This window comes from Sporothrix schenckii (genome assembly GCF_000961545.1).
Source record: "Sporothrix schenckii 1099-18 chromosome Unknown Cont43, whole genome shotgun sequence".
Lineage (NCBI taxonomy): Eukaryota > Fungi > Ascomycota > Sordariomycetes > Ophiostomatales > Ophiostomataceae > Sporothrix > Sporothrix schenckii.
This window is the reverse complement of record NW_015971144.1, coordinates 2,033,925-2,049,076: the sequence shown is the minus strand read 5'-3', so window position 1 is coordinate 2,049,076 and position 15,152 is coordinate 2,033,925. Positions and strand designations below refer to the sequence as shown.

Below are 15,152 nucleotides of genomic sequence, written 5' to 3'. Positions count from 1 at the left end.
GCAACATGCGACGTAGAAGAACTGTCAATGGGGACCAGGCAGATTTGCCGTTCCCCTCGGAAGTGTCAACACCACAGCGACATCAAAGAGGCAGACGAAAAGAAAGACAAAGAAGAAAAGGATCAACAAGAGGAACCGTAATGATTTTCAATGTGCGTAAACCACACCCGGGGTGCGGCCGCAAAAAGAGAAAATATACTAGGTCTTCTTCTGCTCCTCTATCCTGCCCGTCTTTTTCCGATGTTTTTGATGTCCGAGAATAAAAAACTAAATAGGGGAAAAACGAAGCGAAGCGTGCCTCAAACAAGAAACACCGCCATCACCGAGCCAAGATGAAATCGATAATGGTTTGTAAAAAGCCAGAGACAACCAGTGACGCCGAGTGATGCAAATGAAACGACGGCAGACACGATCGGGTCGATGTCTACAGACGACGACCACGGCGACCACCCTTGCGGCGGGTCGAGTCGGAGGGCGTGGGGGTGACGTCCTCGATGCGGCCAATCTTCATGCCGGAACGGGCCAGGGCGCGCAGGGCCGACTGGGCACCGGGGCCGGGGGTCTTGGTGCCGTTGCCACCGGTGGCACGGATCTTGATGTGCAGAGCAGTGATGCCCAGCTCCTTGCAGCGGGCGGCGACGTCCTGCGCAGCCAGCATGGCGGCGTACGGCGAGGACTCGTCACGGTCGGCCTTGACCTTCATGCCACCGGTAACACGGCAGATGGTTTCGCGACCACTGGTCCATGTTAGTTTCCCTCCTTTAAAAGTGCTGCCTCGACTTGTATTCTCTCCTCCGTCCCCCGTTGGAGCGTATTTACCTCAGATCCGTAACGTGGACGAAAGTGTCGTTGAAGGAAGCGAAGATGCGGGCAACGCCGAAAACGAGCTCGCCTAAAAGTCCAATGTTAGTCTTGGTGTCCATGTCCCAACGCAATTGCTTCTGCCAAAGATAATTCTTCGTTTTGCGCATCGATGTCTCTTCTTGCTCGGCCAAAACGTATCAAAACGTACCCTCGCGGACCTGGGGGCCCAGGGAGATGTTCTCCTGGGCGGGCTTGACAGTCTTCTTCGGGGGCATGTTGGCGGTTTGGTGGTGTTCTGTGTTGGTGAACGGTGTTGATGATCGTAGGATGTCAGAACAGAGACAGCGAAAATTCCAAAACGAAGGACAGAAAAGCCACCAGCAGAATGTTAGCCTGGAAAAAACACCACAGTCTCTGGGTCCCTGTGTCGTCGTTTTGGTGGGGAACAGGTCTTTGGCTGCACAAAATTTACGGGCGGTGTATGACGGCAGAAAGCGGCCCAAGCAAAATTGGTCTCGAAAACAGCCAGGGCTAGCGTGCCCTATAAAATTTGCGAGGTGAAGAGGGACAACTCGTGACTGTGGGGTGGGCCGTTTTAGCGCGGATTTGTGACTTTAGGGCAACTCTGGCCAATTTTCGCTCGTCTCACTCTGGCCCCCATATTTTCCCGCCCAATTTCTGTGCTACACCTTTTTCTCGCCTGAAATTTTTTAGGTCTCGAAATCTTCCTTCTCCCTCTTCACTCGACCATCGACAAGTCATCGACAATACTCGACAACCGACGAGCATCTCGACAACTAATCCTTCGCAATGGCGTCTACTTCTACGTATGCATCACCCTCCCTCCCATCATCGTCCTTGTCTTGAACGCCACCTTTTTATTGCCGCCTCTGCGCTTTATTGCGTGTGACGAGCGCAAAAAAAGGCGGTCGCTTCACTCAAGCAGCAGAGTTTTTCTTCTAGATTGTCGTGGTCCCCATTCGCTGGATGCCATACGTGCTCTTCTTCGGTCTCGCATCGGTGTTCGGAGCAGACGTTGAAGACACGGCATGCCAGTCTGATGTTTCCCGCACGTCTCTCCATCTTGCGGAGGGCCGCTTCGCTCTCCCCAATTTGAAAGGCAGCTGTGCTGGGTGTTGAGTCTGAACGACCCGGTGCCGAAAGGCCGACGTTCTTCTCTAAAATAAGTGCCTATTACAGTGACAAGCAGCAGCGTCGTGTCTCGAAACGAGTGGCGCGCTGCTCTCGTCATCTTGTGCAAGGAGCAAAACGTTTCTTGAGCGAACTTGATTGTTTGCCCGAGGTGTTGTCGGCTTGAGTGGTGCAAGGAGTCCGCTTGGTTGACACATTCATTTGTTGTTCATCCCTGCTCTCCACGCGATCTCACCGATTAAATTGAACAAGCGAGCCAGCCATCGAGAGAATGTCGCACTTGAGCAGCAGTTCTCCACAGGCGCTCCCTCATACCTTTGGTATGCTGGACTACGTACTAATCTGATCTCAACAGTTCCGTGCCTACGCACGACCACATTCTGGTCCCCGAGACGCTCCTGAAGAAGCGCAAGAGCCAGGAGAAGGCCCGCGCCGAGCGCTCTGCGGAGATTGAGAAGAAGAAGGCTGTAAGTACAATCTCGCACACTCTCAATTTTCTTACATTGAGCGGGCGTGAACACAGACAAGAGGAGGAAGTCGATATGATGCATAGCTATATCTTGCCAACTAGACTTTGTCGATGTCGTTGCAAAAATTACCATCTTTCGGGTCTGATATCGAATAAGGAAATGGGCATTTGTTCTGGGATTTGGGTTGCACTGTAATATGTGTCCTCACAAGACAGCCAGCTAACAGTCGTTCCCCATCAGGCCAACAAGGAGAAGCGCACCGTCATCTTCAAGCGTGCTGAGAAGTACGTCAAGGAGTACCGCGACGCCGAGCGCGAGCAGATCCGTCTTGCCCGCCTGGCCAAGCAGAACAACTCGTTCCACGTCCCGGCCGAGCACAACCTGATCTTCGTCGTCCGCATCAAGGGTATCAACAAGATCCCCCCCAAGCCCCGCAAGACCCTCCAGGTCCTGCGTCTGCTGCAGATCAACAACGGCGTCTTCATCCGCGTCACCAAGGCCACCCAGGAGATGATCAAGATCGTCGAGCCCTGGGTCGCCTACGGCTACCCCAACCTGAAGAGCGTTAAGGAGCTGGTCTACAAGCGCGGCTACGGCAAGGTCAACAAGCAGCGCATTGCCCTGACTGACAACGCCATCATCGAGGAGTCCCTCGGCAAGTACGGCATTGTCTGCGTCGAGGACCTGATCCACGAGATCTACACGGTCGGCCCCAACTTCAAGCAGGCCTCCAACTTCCTGTGGCCTTTCAAGCTGTCCAACCCCACTGGCGGCTTCCACACCCGCAAGTTCAAGCACTTCATTGAGGGTGGTGACCTGGGCAACCGCGAGGAGAACATCAACGCCCTGATCCGCCAGATGAACTAAGGCTTCTGCCCAGCGAGTTTTGTTTGCGATGGAACAGGGGGCCGTTGTGTGTTTGTCTGGAAAGAAATGAAAAAATCTGTTGGCACTGATGACATGGTTGTTTTTAAAATTTTGCGTAATGGACAACTCGAACGTTGCGCACGGCGTTTCTGGCTGGAAAAGCACAATGCTACGGCTTATTTTACTCCAAAGGTCAATCCACAAAAAACATCATAAATATGCCACTGTTCTTTCTTTGTACTGCAAGTGACTCTGCTTTGTGAGCAAGCCTAAGAATGTGAAGATGAAAATGTGTTTCTATTTCTAGTAAGCCGTCATACAGGTGGCGTATATATGCCACCCTTTGTCGTTATAAGAATGCCATATGAGGTAATGCATGAGTTGAGTGTCCATAAATACGTTACGTCTATCTAAGGCGTCGTTCGTGTGTGTTTTGTGCTTAAAGGCAACAACGACAACACGTACCAATGATCTCACGCCTTGATATCAAAGCTTGTTCCACAGCCGCAGCTGCTCGTGGCCAGCGGGTTGTCCACAATCTTAAACTGCGAGCCGATCAATTCCATGGTGAAGTCGACCTTGCTGCCTTTCAGCAGCTCGAGCGATGGCGTGTCCAAAATGATCTTGGGCGCCGCCAGCGGGTCGGCTAGGCTGGCCCCAGAGTCTTCGCCGGCATAGGTGAAAATGGTGTCGTCGTCTCGAATGACGGGCTCGCTGCCACCCGCATCGGCCCCCGCGTCCGGCTCGACGGCCGCATCCGGCCCGGACGTCGTCGGCAGCTGCTCTGGCAGCGTCACAAGGCTCATGAGGTACTGGAAGCCGTGGCAGCCGCCGCTCTCGACCTGGATGCGCAGGGCCAGGCGGCTGTTGCCGTCCTTTTCCATGACCTTGGCGAGGCGCTGGCACACTGTTAGTAGGGAAGCAAGGAGCGAGAAACAGATCCGTCCGGTGAAAATGTTAGCATACCTTGGCGGCACGGGAGGTAATCTCGAGACGCATCTCATTGCCGTCGTCGTCCATTTGCGGGTTCAGCAGGGTCTGTGTCGTGCCTCGCGGAGCCGTAGTAGCGAAGCTCCTGGGTTGCGGCACGTTTGTTGGGTTCCTTGAAGTGGTCCACGACGGCACGTTTATGCTCGGTCTTGATAGCCGGCTCGCATAGTGGCGTCTACTCGACGCCGGTCTGTGCTGCCTTGTTCTTGCCTGTGACTCGGCTGAGCTCGGTGTCGTAGCATAGCCTCGGCGACCACTGCTGGCATAAGCACTCGAGGCTGGCGGCGGAAGAAGGAAGTCGAGAATGGGTGACGAGCTGGGTCCGCTGCCCGGCGCAAGGCACAGGACCCTCCGGAGGTGTAGGATGCTCCTCGGGGCGGACGATGCGGCCGCAAGTGCGTGGGAGCATATTGGTATCGAAGCCATTGCGGTGGAGAGATGTGGAAGGGACGAGTCTTGTGTAGGTCGCTGTTGTTGTTTGTTTTTTACAAAATAAGTGTTTGAGAGAGAAGAATGACGTTGGAGGCAATAGGTGAGATTGAATGGCGTGTGCTTGGGTAGGTGCGGCTCAATTCGGGGTGAACTACCCCAACAGCGGTACCAATGTCCGTTCCTGCTCCGGCAGCAGATGTGCGGTTTTCGTTCCTGTCATCAAGGTCCAATTTCTAAGCAGAAAACAGGCGCCGTTTGCCTACATCTGGTTCGGCGGCGAAAAGCGATGTGGGGCAAACGAGTCGTACTGGAAATTTTCCCTGGGCTGATTATGTCATCTAATGTTTTTGGCCTGGAATGGTCATATGCCAACGATCAATGACAGTAATCAAATAAGGACATATGATTGGTTGTCTGCTGTCTGTCCGAGACAGCCACGTGACACTTACACGAGGCTAGTGTCTCCATTTCAACGTCCCCTCTTCTCCCTTGTCATCGCTAATAAGCGTCGCAACTCGGCAGGATACCCCCGAAACAGGGCATCCACCGGCGTGAAGCCAGCCGCGCAAGCTAGATTTGCAAAGTCGGATGCATGGATTGGTGGATGGTTGGAGACTTAAATCCTTTCGTTGGTCGTTTTGGGATTTGAACCGCTGACGAACCGCTGACAAGTCGAGAGGCAACAGAGAACAAGCGTTGCTGTTCTCTTGTTCTCACGACATCATCCGGAGACACAAGGTGGGTTGAGACACAAACTTGCGTGTTTTGGGATGTTTCTCTGGCACCTACCACGCGATGGTACGCTTCACGCACTTGTTGTCCCATTTCCGTTTCCGTGTCTCGGGACCCCGGAAACCGTGACACTTCTCTTATTTCTCCTTTGTCCCGTGTGGAAGACAGGATGCGACGTAACCGTCTTGGTGATACTCCCCACAGTATCCAAACCATAAGGCTTGGACATGGGTCGCAATGCTGACAGCAATCTGACTGTTGAAACTCTCCATTCCATTTGGGGCAAAGGCCTGTTGGGCCAGCTACCGATGTGGACGGTATGCAGACGATTGTTCGAGTTTGGAGTGCGGAGATGCTTGACCAATCTTTGACCAAGCGAGACTGTCGAAGAGCTGGGGAATGTCCTGTTGTGTCTTTTTGTGGATTCATGTACGTTGGCCGGTTATGGATGCACAGGTTTCTATATCCGCGATGAGAGTAAATTCGGCGCTCTTTGTACCACGTCTCTGTTTTTGAGTGCCCAAAGACTGGCTCAAGGATTTGTGCTGCAACCTAGGTCAAGCAAAACCAGAAGTGCAGCAGAGCCGCGGGGATTGCCCCAACTATCTGATTCCTCCTGCCCCATTTCTTTCTCAATGGTGTCTTTGGCATGGGACGACCCCTTCGTCTTGGATGCAGTCGGCACTTGTCTGGTTGGCCGGCCTTATCAGCCAAATCCCCAGTTTCCTGTATGTCTTGGTGGTTTGCTGAACCTTCGGGAAGTTGGGGTAGGTGGGCCATATCAGGGAGGCTTTCAATTAGTCTGTTGCTAGTGCACAAATGGACTTACACGGCTGTCACGGTCCCCTGTCCATCCAGCCGATGGCCATATCGGTTCGGGAGCGAATGGTTGGTGGAGGAGCCGACACACCAACGTGCACCGCTTTTCTGGGCGACGACCAACACGAGGATTCATGTCAGAATGCACCAGAAAGATACCAAGGTAGGTGAGGAGATATACCAAGAATAATGACAAAAGAGGGGGTTGTGTGGACGGGTCGTAGTGAGTCGTCTTTTAAAAGAGAAGTCACCTCTATCGTCTTGTACCGGCTTGTCAGGCTGTCTTTTGCTTTTGCTCGATTTCCTTTCTCTTTTGTATTTTGTATATGGGCAGGCAAAGCCAGTCGGCACCGCATCGAGCTTCAACAGCGCACATAGTTTATCGAGGGCCGACGCCCGATCATCCCCTTTTCGTTTTCTCATCGTCTCATCCACTCATCCTTGCTCCGTTTCAAGTGTCCTATCATCTCGTCAGACCACCTCTCTCGACATCGCCCTCGACGCTCTCAAAGACGCCCTCAACGACGTCATACATCCCCCTTCCCCAGCGATGGCTGTCACATTCGAATCCTCCGACTCGCAGACCGTCTCGCCAGTGCGTCTGGTGCTGGGCCAGCTGGTCGCCATCTGGGCCGCGCACTGGCCGGTGCTGCTGCCGCTCCTCTTCATCAGCCGGCTTCTCTACAAACGCTACGCCTCACCGCTGCGGAGGTATCCCGGTCCCTGGCTCGCCTCCGTCTCGCGGCTCTGGAAGGTGCTGAGCACGGCGTCCACCAACACGCAATGGCAGCACATCGACCTGCACCGCAAGTACGGCCGCATCGTGCGCATCGCGCCCAACGAGGTGTCGATTGCATCGCCCGAGGCGGCGCGCTTGATTCTGAGCGCGGGCAAGCACTTTTACAAGACTAACTTCTACGGCGTGTTCCCGCCGCCCGAAAACCCGGACATTTTCACCGAAGTACGCGAGCACGTGCACGCGCAGAAAAAGAAGGTGGCCAACGTGCCGTACAGCATGGCGGCGATGCAGCAGCTGAGCCCGTTCATCAACGACGCAGTCGAGCTGCTCGTGGCCAAGCTGGCGACGCAGGCCAACGGGCAGGCACACGACGCCGCCGGGCCGCAGGTGGACCTGGGCGCGTGGCTGCACTACTTTGCGTTTGACGTGCTGGGCGAAGTGGCCTTCAGCCGCAGCTTCGGGTTCCTGGAGCAGGGCCGCGACGTGGAGAGCGCCATCAAGACGATTGACGACTCGCAGCGGTACAACGGCATCGTGGGCCAGGTGCCCGAGCTGGACTACGTGCTGCGGCGCAACCCGCTGTGGAAGTACATCCCCGCGCTGGACACCAAGAACGCGCTCATTACGCGCATGGCGCTTGAGGAGCTGGGCCGGCGCAAGCCGTTTGACAAGGAGAGCGAGGGCAAGTGGCGCGGCGGCGACGGGCGGCAGGACCTGCTGGCCAGTCTGATCAAGGGCCACCTCAAGGACCCGGAGAAGTTTGGCGAGGGCGACGTGTTTGCGGTCGCGCACGGCGCCATCTTTGCGGGCTCGGACTCGACGGCCTCGACCATGCAGTCGTTTTTCTGGCTGGTCCTGCACGACCGCCGCATCTACAACAAGCTCGTGGCCGAGATCGAGGCCGCGGTCGCCGACGGCACCATCCCGCCCGCCGGCAACGTGTCCTGGTCCGAGGGCCAGAGCCTGCCCTACTTCCAGGCCTGCCTGCGCGAGGCCATGCGCGTCCGCCCGGCCGTCGGCCTCAACATCACCCGCGTCGTGCCGCCCGAGGGCGCTGAGCTGGACGGCGTCTTCTTCCCCGGCGGCACCCACGTCGCCGTCAACGGCTGGGTCATCCACCGCGACCGCGCGACCTTTGGCGAGGACGCCGACGTGTTCCGCCCCGAGCGCTGGACCGAGGACGAGGAGCGCGCCCGCCGCATGGATCGCTACATGGTGCAGTTTGGCGGCGGCGCACACGTCTGCATCGGCCGCAACCTGGCGCTGCTCGAGATCAACAAGGTGCTGCCGCGCCTGCTGCGCGACTTCCGCTTCGCGCTTGTGCACCCAGACCGCTCGCTGAACGCGCACGCCACGTTTTTCGTTGTCCAGGAGGGTCTGGACGTGTACATTGAGAAGAAGTCGGCGTAGTCTGAGGGGTTGGTGTAGGTGAGGATGTGGATGAGGAATCGGGACGCTTTTTGTGAGCGCTTGTAGTGTTACTGAAGTAGCCAATTTATATTTTCTAAATCATATGGATATGTTACTCATACTCTAGCTGTAGTTCATTGCTAGATTGTGCGTAGAAATAAATATCCATAATGGAATTATCTGCATGGTTCCACAGACAAAGTACATTAATTGACGCCACGTCCCCAAACGACTGATGCTCGCCAGCGACGGCGAGCTTCTGGTGCGGAATGTCTTGCGCACGACGTCGCTGGCCGTTTTTGGCAGGTCAGTTCATAAACAAGGGTTCACGTCCGTGACACAATACCCTTGGGCCGGGGCTCATGAAACTCGAAAGGGACGTAGTGTCGCACCACATTCCACATTTCTGGCCGAAGAAGTGAAGACAAAGGGAAGACGATGGCTATGGAGAGTTCGTCGGGAATACCTCTGAGCCTGAAATAAGGACTGAGAAAAAGGTCGAGGGGAATATGTTGCCTTTGAAAATAAAATAAAGTCAGAGGACACGACCGTCGAGGAGACTTTCATCGGGTTGAGATGCTACACCAACACTGCCACTTGTTCAATGCAACTCGACTTCTTCGTCTATTTCGTAAATATGTCAATCTCTCCCATTCGCTCGTCCTCTTTTCACAACTCGGAGAATAGCGAAACTCTTTGCACATCCTCGAAAATCACTGATCCTCGCCGGATTCACGCCGTACACGGCGCTTCTCCCGTTGATGTTCAGCAAGGATTAAGGGCCGTCAGGGGCTCTCAATGCGGCCAATGGGCCAGAATACAAAACACACAACGAGGGGCAGGAGTCATATGAGGGCATTTTTTAAGAGATTAACTACTCTGTAGGATGGCAAGGTGCACTGCGGGATACCGGAGATTTTTTATTATTTTTTGGCCTAATTTTTGGTCTTTTTGGCTTTCGTCCCTTCTTTCAGATTGAGACGACAAGCTCAGTGCTGTCCCTCCTGCGTCGCATGAAATGCACGGTGACAAGGTTGCACTGATGAAGGGGGTTGAATAACTCTAATTCTCCAACATGGACCGTTTCAGGCGCACAGTTGCTACCCCAGCGCCTCCTGGCCATCCCAAAGGTCGTCTGAACCGCCGCGCATTTCACCACGTATTATTATCTACTCTTTTGTACCTGACTAACTCTCTCGACCGCTCCGTTGGGCCTGTTTCCCAATGTTTCCACTTACATGCTTTTGGAAAGGCTTGGAACACAACATTACAAAACCTCCTGTCAGACGAGTCAGGTCGGACTGGCGGCTCAACTAAACCCTGTAAACTGATTTTTTATGTTATTTTTTTTTCTTTTCTTACGTTGACAAGATGCACCTTCATTCGTTGTGGCTGTGGTCAACCTCGAAGCGCCTGTGCAATGCTGAAGAGGACGCACTCCGTGCACCACGAGACAACTCCGCAGAAAACCCAGAAATGGACATCGTAGAGTTTCACTGGCCGCCAGGGCATGCAGCTGCGGGGCGTTTATGTAGCAGCTCAATTGACGATGAACAGGGTGCATTCTAAACTGGAGAGTGTAAACACATATAACGACTGCATCTACCCAGGTGTTCACGATGCTCCCCCCTCTCTTTGTCTCTTCAACCTCATCTTTCTTTTTCGTGAGATTTTACATTCATTTCTTCCTAGGGCGAGCTCCCGTTCTTTCTTTTGCTTTTCTTTCAACGCTCCCTTCCGTTCCTTTCCAGCGTCTTTCGTCGTCGTCTTGATATCATTCTTTGCTCTGCGAGCCCCCTTTTCATCACCCCTTCTCTCTCCATCATGACGCGAGCACTCGCTCTTCTGGCGGCTTCCGTCTCCTGGACCACGCTTGTCGCCGCCAAGTATGCCCACGTTGCCGAACCCCTTCTGCCACGCACCGTCACGTCCCTCGACGCTGCCGCAGTCGCCGAGGCCCAGCAGCGCGACGACACCGCCACCCGCGCCTTTTCCAACGTGCAGATCACCACCGCCGACGGCCGCTGCCTGTTTGTCGACAAGCTCTCGGGTGACTTCCGCGAGAATCTGACGCCCGTCCAGGTTGCCGCCTGTGGCTCCACCGACGGCCAGGGCTGGGACGTCATCACGGCCGGCAAGCACAACAACGTCGCCAACGCGGCCCTCGTTGTCAGCACCCTCACCAATGCATGCCTCAATTTCGACCCGCGCCGTGCCGCCGGCAACCAGGTCCTGCTTTTCTCGTGCGGCGGGCGGGCCGACGGCGGCGGGCTTGTGACCAACTCGCAGCTCTTCTCGTTCAACGGCACCGAAACGGGCCCCATTCCCTTGGAGCCCGAGAACCAGCCCGGGTCGTGTCTGACTGTCAAGGGCAACGTGGTGGACATTGCCACGTGTGACGCCGCCGACGCGAACCAGTCGTTTGTCTTTGGGGGAGCGGCCGCCGGGGTTGCGCCTTCGGCTGCTTCATCCTCTGCATCTGCTGCTGCGTCGGCTCCAGCAACAACAGCAGCAGCAGCAGCAGCATCGTCCTCAAACTCGTCCGTCACGTCGGCCGTACTGGCAGCGACGTCTAGCATTGCTGCGCCAGGCACCCTGCCGTCTGCCTTGCAGACCGCCTCGGCCTGCTCCGGCCGCACACGTACCGTCATCAAGACCGTGACAGCATCCGCCTCCGCCTCCGCCTCTGCCTCTACGGCGAGCAGCAGTGGTGCCGGTGTCGCTCTCGGCGCTGCAAACCCTGACCCACTCTCCTCGTCGGCTGCCACGGCTGCGGTCACGGGCACGGTCACTGCCATCCCCCAGCCGGATTCCGCCGTTCCCGTCTCCCGTGGCGGCAACCTCAGTCCCTCTGCTGCCGCCGAGGCCAACCCTGTCGACAGCACCGCGAAGCGCAACTTGACCAGCGTCACCATCCGCGCGCCCAACGGCCAGTGTCTCTTTGTCGATCCCACCGCCGGCGACTTCCGCGAAAACCTCATCCCCGTCTCGCTCGTCGACTGCTCCGGCACGCCCAACGAGCGCTGGGACGTCGTGACGTCCGGCGCCCACAACGACGTGCCCGGCACCGCCCTCATTGTCAGCACCCTGACCAACGGCTGCATCAGCTTCGACGGCCGGCGCGCCGCCAACGACACCGTCAACCTCTTTTCGTGCGGCGGCCGCGCCGACGGCACGGGCCAGACGAATGCGGACCAGCTGGTGCCCTTTATCGGCGCCTTCAGCTTTGCCTTGGCGCCCTCGGGCGAGAACGGCAAGGTGTGCATTCTGCCGGGCGCAGACAATGGGCGCCTGGTTTCGGGGGCGTGCCCGACCAACGGCGCGCAACTGTTTGCCGTCTTCCCTTGAGGTCTGCTCAACGGTCACCCCCACGTGCCTCCATTCGTGGCCATGTCATGGTCTGGGCGGAGCGATGTGAGATGAGATCTGACGCGTCTTTCGATGGCCTATTCGATCTGACGGTCGCGTCGTGTCCTGTGTATTATTTGTATTGCGCGCTTCTTGTGCGACGACCTCATTACCTTCTCTGTACATATAGCATTAAATTCTTGCGGTCTTTTTGTTTCCAATTCTTTTTAATGCTTTTTTTGTTCGTGGTTCCCGGTCTTGTTGTATAACGGCTGTCAAAGAGACAAAAAAACAAAAAGTCCCGTACAATTCTCCGTAATGTTTTGGTTAAATATAGCGCTCTGTCGCCCGCCAACTGTCAGCTCTTGCTATTTCCAGTGTAATTACGAAATACATGTTTAGAAACAGCAAGAGCAAAAGTGGCAGGTGAGACTGACTGCGCCTGCCGATTTCCCGTTTTTCACGATAAACAAATCGGTATACGAAATACAAGCTGAGCCAATACAAACAACATTGACGTCTGAGATAAGTGGTGCCGTGTTTCAGCAGCCACAGCCCCTAGTCGCGTTTTTTATAACCTGGATCGCGGTCGATGGCAATTGTACACTGGATACGTGGGTAACGCCGTAGTTTCATTAGTGGCTGAGTTGGTCCTCTCCTTCCCACAACTATCGCACGCGTCGATCGCTCTTACCCCACGAGCTTAGATTGCTTGGGTCTTGCCTTGCATCCGGCGTTTCGCACATTTTCTTGTACTTTTTGGCTTCACCTGGATTCTGTTCTGTTTTGTGCCCCTTTCTTGCCATCGTCCATCCGTCTCAACCTGCGCGCCTCCGCGCCTTCGCGTCTGGCACCCGCGCACGCTAAATCCCCATGCCTTGGCGCACGTCACACGTCAACTTCGACCTCACCCGCTTCTGACGATGTCGTCGCCGCCCGAATCTGCCTCCACAGCCGCAGAGCTGTCCATTGAAGCTGCCGAAGAAGACACACGCACACAGCGTGCTTCTGCTTCTCCCACACAACGTTTATCGCCCACGTCGGCGCCGCCTCCTCTGCCTGCCGTGTCGCAACCCCATATCCACTACGCCGAAGCAGGGACTGGGCCCAGCACATTGTCGGCGCCTCCGGCTCTGTCTGTCGACGCGCAGCTCGCCAGCAGTCATGGCCACGGCCAGAGCTACGGCCAAGGCCAGGCCCAGGGGCAAGACGGCAGGCGGCCCCTGTCCGAGCCGAATGTCTCCGTCCACGGCGCCATGTCCGCAGTCGATGGTCCAGGCAGCCTCTTGTCGCCAACCACCCCGGGTGGCGGTCTACGCCGTCGAGGCACAAAGCGTGCTGTGACCTTTCGCAATGTCGACAACTTTTCCGAGTATGACGTGCGGCCTGGGTGGCAGCCAGGTTCCGAGCCGGGCATCGACACAAGCAAGCCCGATGGCGGGCGCGCGACGCTGGCGACCATGATGTCGCCGAGCGAGATCACCGTCGTCGACTTCAGCCAGGACGACATTATGACGACGCGCCTGGACAATGCGACCCTGGCTGGCTTTCTGGCGGTACCCCAACCGCGCCACATGAAGTGCCGCTGGATCAACGTCAACGGCCTGAGCTGGGACGTCATCCAGATCCTGGGCAACCACAAGCGCCTGCACAGGCTGGCCATTGAGGACATGATCAACACACGGAACCGCACCAAGGCCGATTGGTACACGACGCATATCTTTATGGTCCTGACGCTACAAAAACTCGTGCATTTCGACTTTTCCAAGAACCGCATCAGCCGCTCCGACGACAGCGATAGCGACAGCGGTGAGAGCGACGACGGCGACGACACCACGGACGATAAGAACGGCGAGAGTGTCAAGAGTGGTCGGTCCAGCCACTCACGCAAAAGCGGTATTTCTCGGCGGTTTCGACGCATGTTCGGCCGCCGACACCACAGGAGCAGAGATGCGAGCAGAGGACAGCCAGCCGCGTCTGCACCGACATATGCGGCATCGGCGCGAAATGTGGAAAGTGGACCACGGCCACCGGTACCACGGACGGCGTCGATCCGGGATGCTGAGGACCTCTCTCACGTCAATGCCTTTCGCACACTTCAGCGGTACCACTCCTCGCCGAACGATGCACGCACCGACTTTATGGAAAGCCACTCCGCTTTGAGCTCCAAGAATCTGGCCGTGGCTGCGGAACAGGTGTCCATCTTCATTACCGACGACAACACTGTCATTTCCTTTTTCGAACTCTCTGCCCAAGACGTGGAGCAGCCCATCTTGAAGCGGTTGCGTTTGGCCGACACCAGCTTGCGGCGATCTTGCGACGCGTCTCTGATTACCCAGGCCATTCTGGACGCCATCGTCGACCTGGCCATCCCTGTCACGGTGTGCTACGGCGATGTGATTTCCGACCTCGAGCTGGATGTGCTCACCAGCCCGAGCGTGAGGCACACCAAGAGCCTGTACATTACCATCACCGAGATGAACAAGGTGCTCAGCTTCATCAATCCGGTCATGAACCTCATCAACACGCTGCGCGACCATAAGACGGACAGCGTAGCCATTGACGATTTCCAGAACCCAGCCACCGGCGTGACCATCTCGTCGACAACCTACGTGTACCTTGCCGACGTGCTGGACCACTGCGTCCTCATCACCGAGTCACTGGACCAGATCCGCGGCCAAGCCGAGAACATGATCTCCCTCATCTTCAACACGATCTCGGCGAACCAAAACGAAAGCATGAAACAGCTCACGATTGTCACCATCATCTTCCTTCCCCTGACCTTCTTGACCGGCTACTTTGGCCAAAACTTTGACGGGTTTGCCGACCTCGAGCTCGGTATTCCTTTCTTGTGCGTTGTCCACCCCTGTGTTAAACGACATGATGACACGTTCGTACTGACATCCCATCAGCTGGAAAATCGCCGGTCCCGTCATCTTCTTCACCGTCGTCATCATGATGTACGACATGATTCTGCGGTATTGCAGATCGCTTATTCAGCGGCGCCACATTCTGCGCCTGCGAAAACACCGCCGCAAGCGCTCCAAAGCCAACAACTAATTACTACTAACTTTGCTTTCGTTTTGCATCGTGTCTTTTTGGGTTAGCATTCTTGACACAGTGACGGTTGCCAGCCTCCTTTTTGAACTAGACGTGCACTTTCTTGTTTGCTTTTTTGGACATATTTTAATATCCCTTTTGATCGCCCCGTCTCTATATCTTTAATTTACTTACAGACGAACTTGCAAGCAAGCTTCATTGTGATCCTCTCGCTTCGTTATTGGGCTGTCCTATTAACCCAAAATAGAAGCACCGCGTCATTTCGCGACTCATATGTTTCATTTTAAGGGAAACACAACATAACAAAATACCAGCTGTCGGGTTCACTT

At 55.7% G+C, this 15,152-nt stretch overlaps 6 protein-coding genes across 6 annotated transcripts; 4 read left to right on the top strand and 2 right to left on the bottom strand.

Annotated features, from left to right (window-relative positions):
- Positions 1 to 424: 424 nt before the first annotated feature.
- SPSK_02762 (small subunit ribosomal protein S14e) lies at positions 425 to 1,079 on the bottom strand (the record flags this gene model as incomplete). Its single annotated transcript, XM_016729628.1, has 3 exons — positions 425 to 737; positions 820 to 892; positions 1,013 to 1,079. The coding sequence occupies 3 exons, from the start codon at positions 1,077 to 1,079 to the stop codon at positions 425 to 427; spliced, it is 453 nt and encodes a 150-aa protein (XP_016589394.1).
- A 535-nt stretch (positions 1,080 to 1,614) lies between these two features.
- On the top strand, positions 1,615 to 3,293 carry SPSK_02415 (large subunit ribosomal protein L7e; the record flags this gene model as incomplete). Its single annotated transcript, XM_016729287.1, has 3 exons — positions 1,615 to 1,631; positions 2,312 to 2,423; positions 2,667 to 3,293. 3 exons carry the CDS (start codon positions 1,615 to 1,617, stop codon positions 3,291 to 3,293), a joined length of 756 nt encoding a protein of 251 aa, XP_016589393.1.
- Positions 3,294 to 3,766: 473 nt separating this feature from the next.
- On the bottom strand, positions 3,767 to 4,709 carry SPSK_02665 (uncharacterized protein; the record flags this gene model as incomplete). The annotated part of the gene is made up of 2 exons (XM_016729533.1): positions 3,767 to 4,192; positions 4,260 to 4,709. The coding sequence occupies 2 exons, from the start codon at positions 4,707 to 4,709 to the stop codon at positions 3,767 to 3,769; spliced, it is 876 nt and encodes a 291-aa protein (XP_016589392.1).
- Positions 4,710 to 6,816: 2,107 nt separating this feature from the next.
- Positions 6,817 to 8,415, top strand: SPSK_02441 (uncharacterized protein; the record flags this gene model as incomplete). The annotated part of the gene is made up of 1 exon (XM_016729313.1): positions 6,817 to 8,415. The coding sequence occupies one exon, from the start codon at positions 6,817 to 6,819 to the stop codon at positions 8,413 to 8,415; it is 1,599 nt and encodes a 532-aa protein (XP_016589391.1).
- Positions 8,416 to 10,239: 1,824 nt separating this feature from the next.
- SPSK_02458 (uncharacterized protein) lies at positions 10,240 to 11,763 on the top strand (the record flags this gene model as incomplete). The annotated part of the gene is made up of 1 exon (XM_016729329.1): positions 10,240 to 11,763. The coding sequence occupies one exon, from the start codon at positions 10,240 to 10,242 to the stop codon at positions 11,761 to 11,763; it is 1,524 nt and encodes a 507-aa protein (XP_016589390.1).
- Positions 11,764 to 12,686: 923 nt separating this feature from the next.
- Positions 12,687 to 14,823, top strand: SPSK_02308 (uncharacterized protein; the record flags this gene model as incomplete). Its single annotated transcript, XM_016729180.1, has 2 exons — positions 12,687 to 14,653; positions 14,676 to 14,823. 2 exons carry the CDS (start codon positions 12,687 to 12,689, stop codon positions 14,821 to 14,823), a joined length of 2,115 nt encoding a protein of 704 aa, XP_016589389.1.
- Between the last annotated feature and the right edge of the window lie 329 nt (positions 14,824 to 15,152).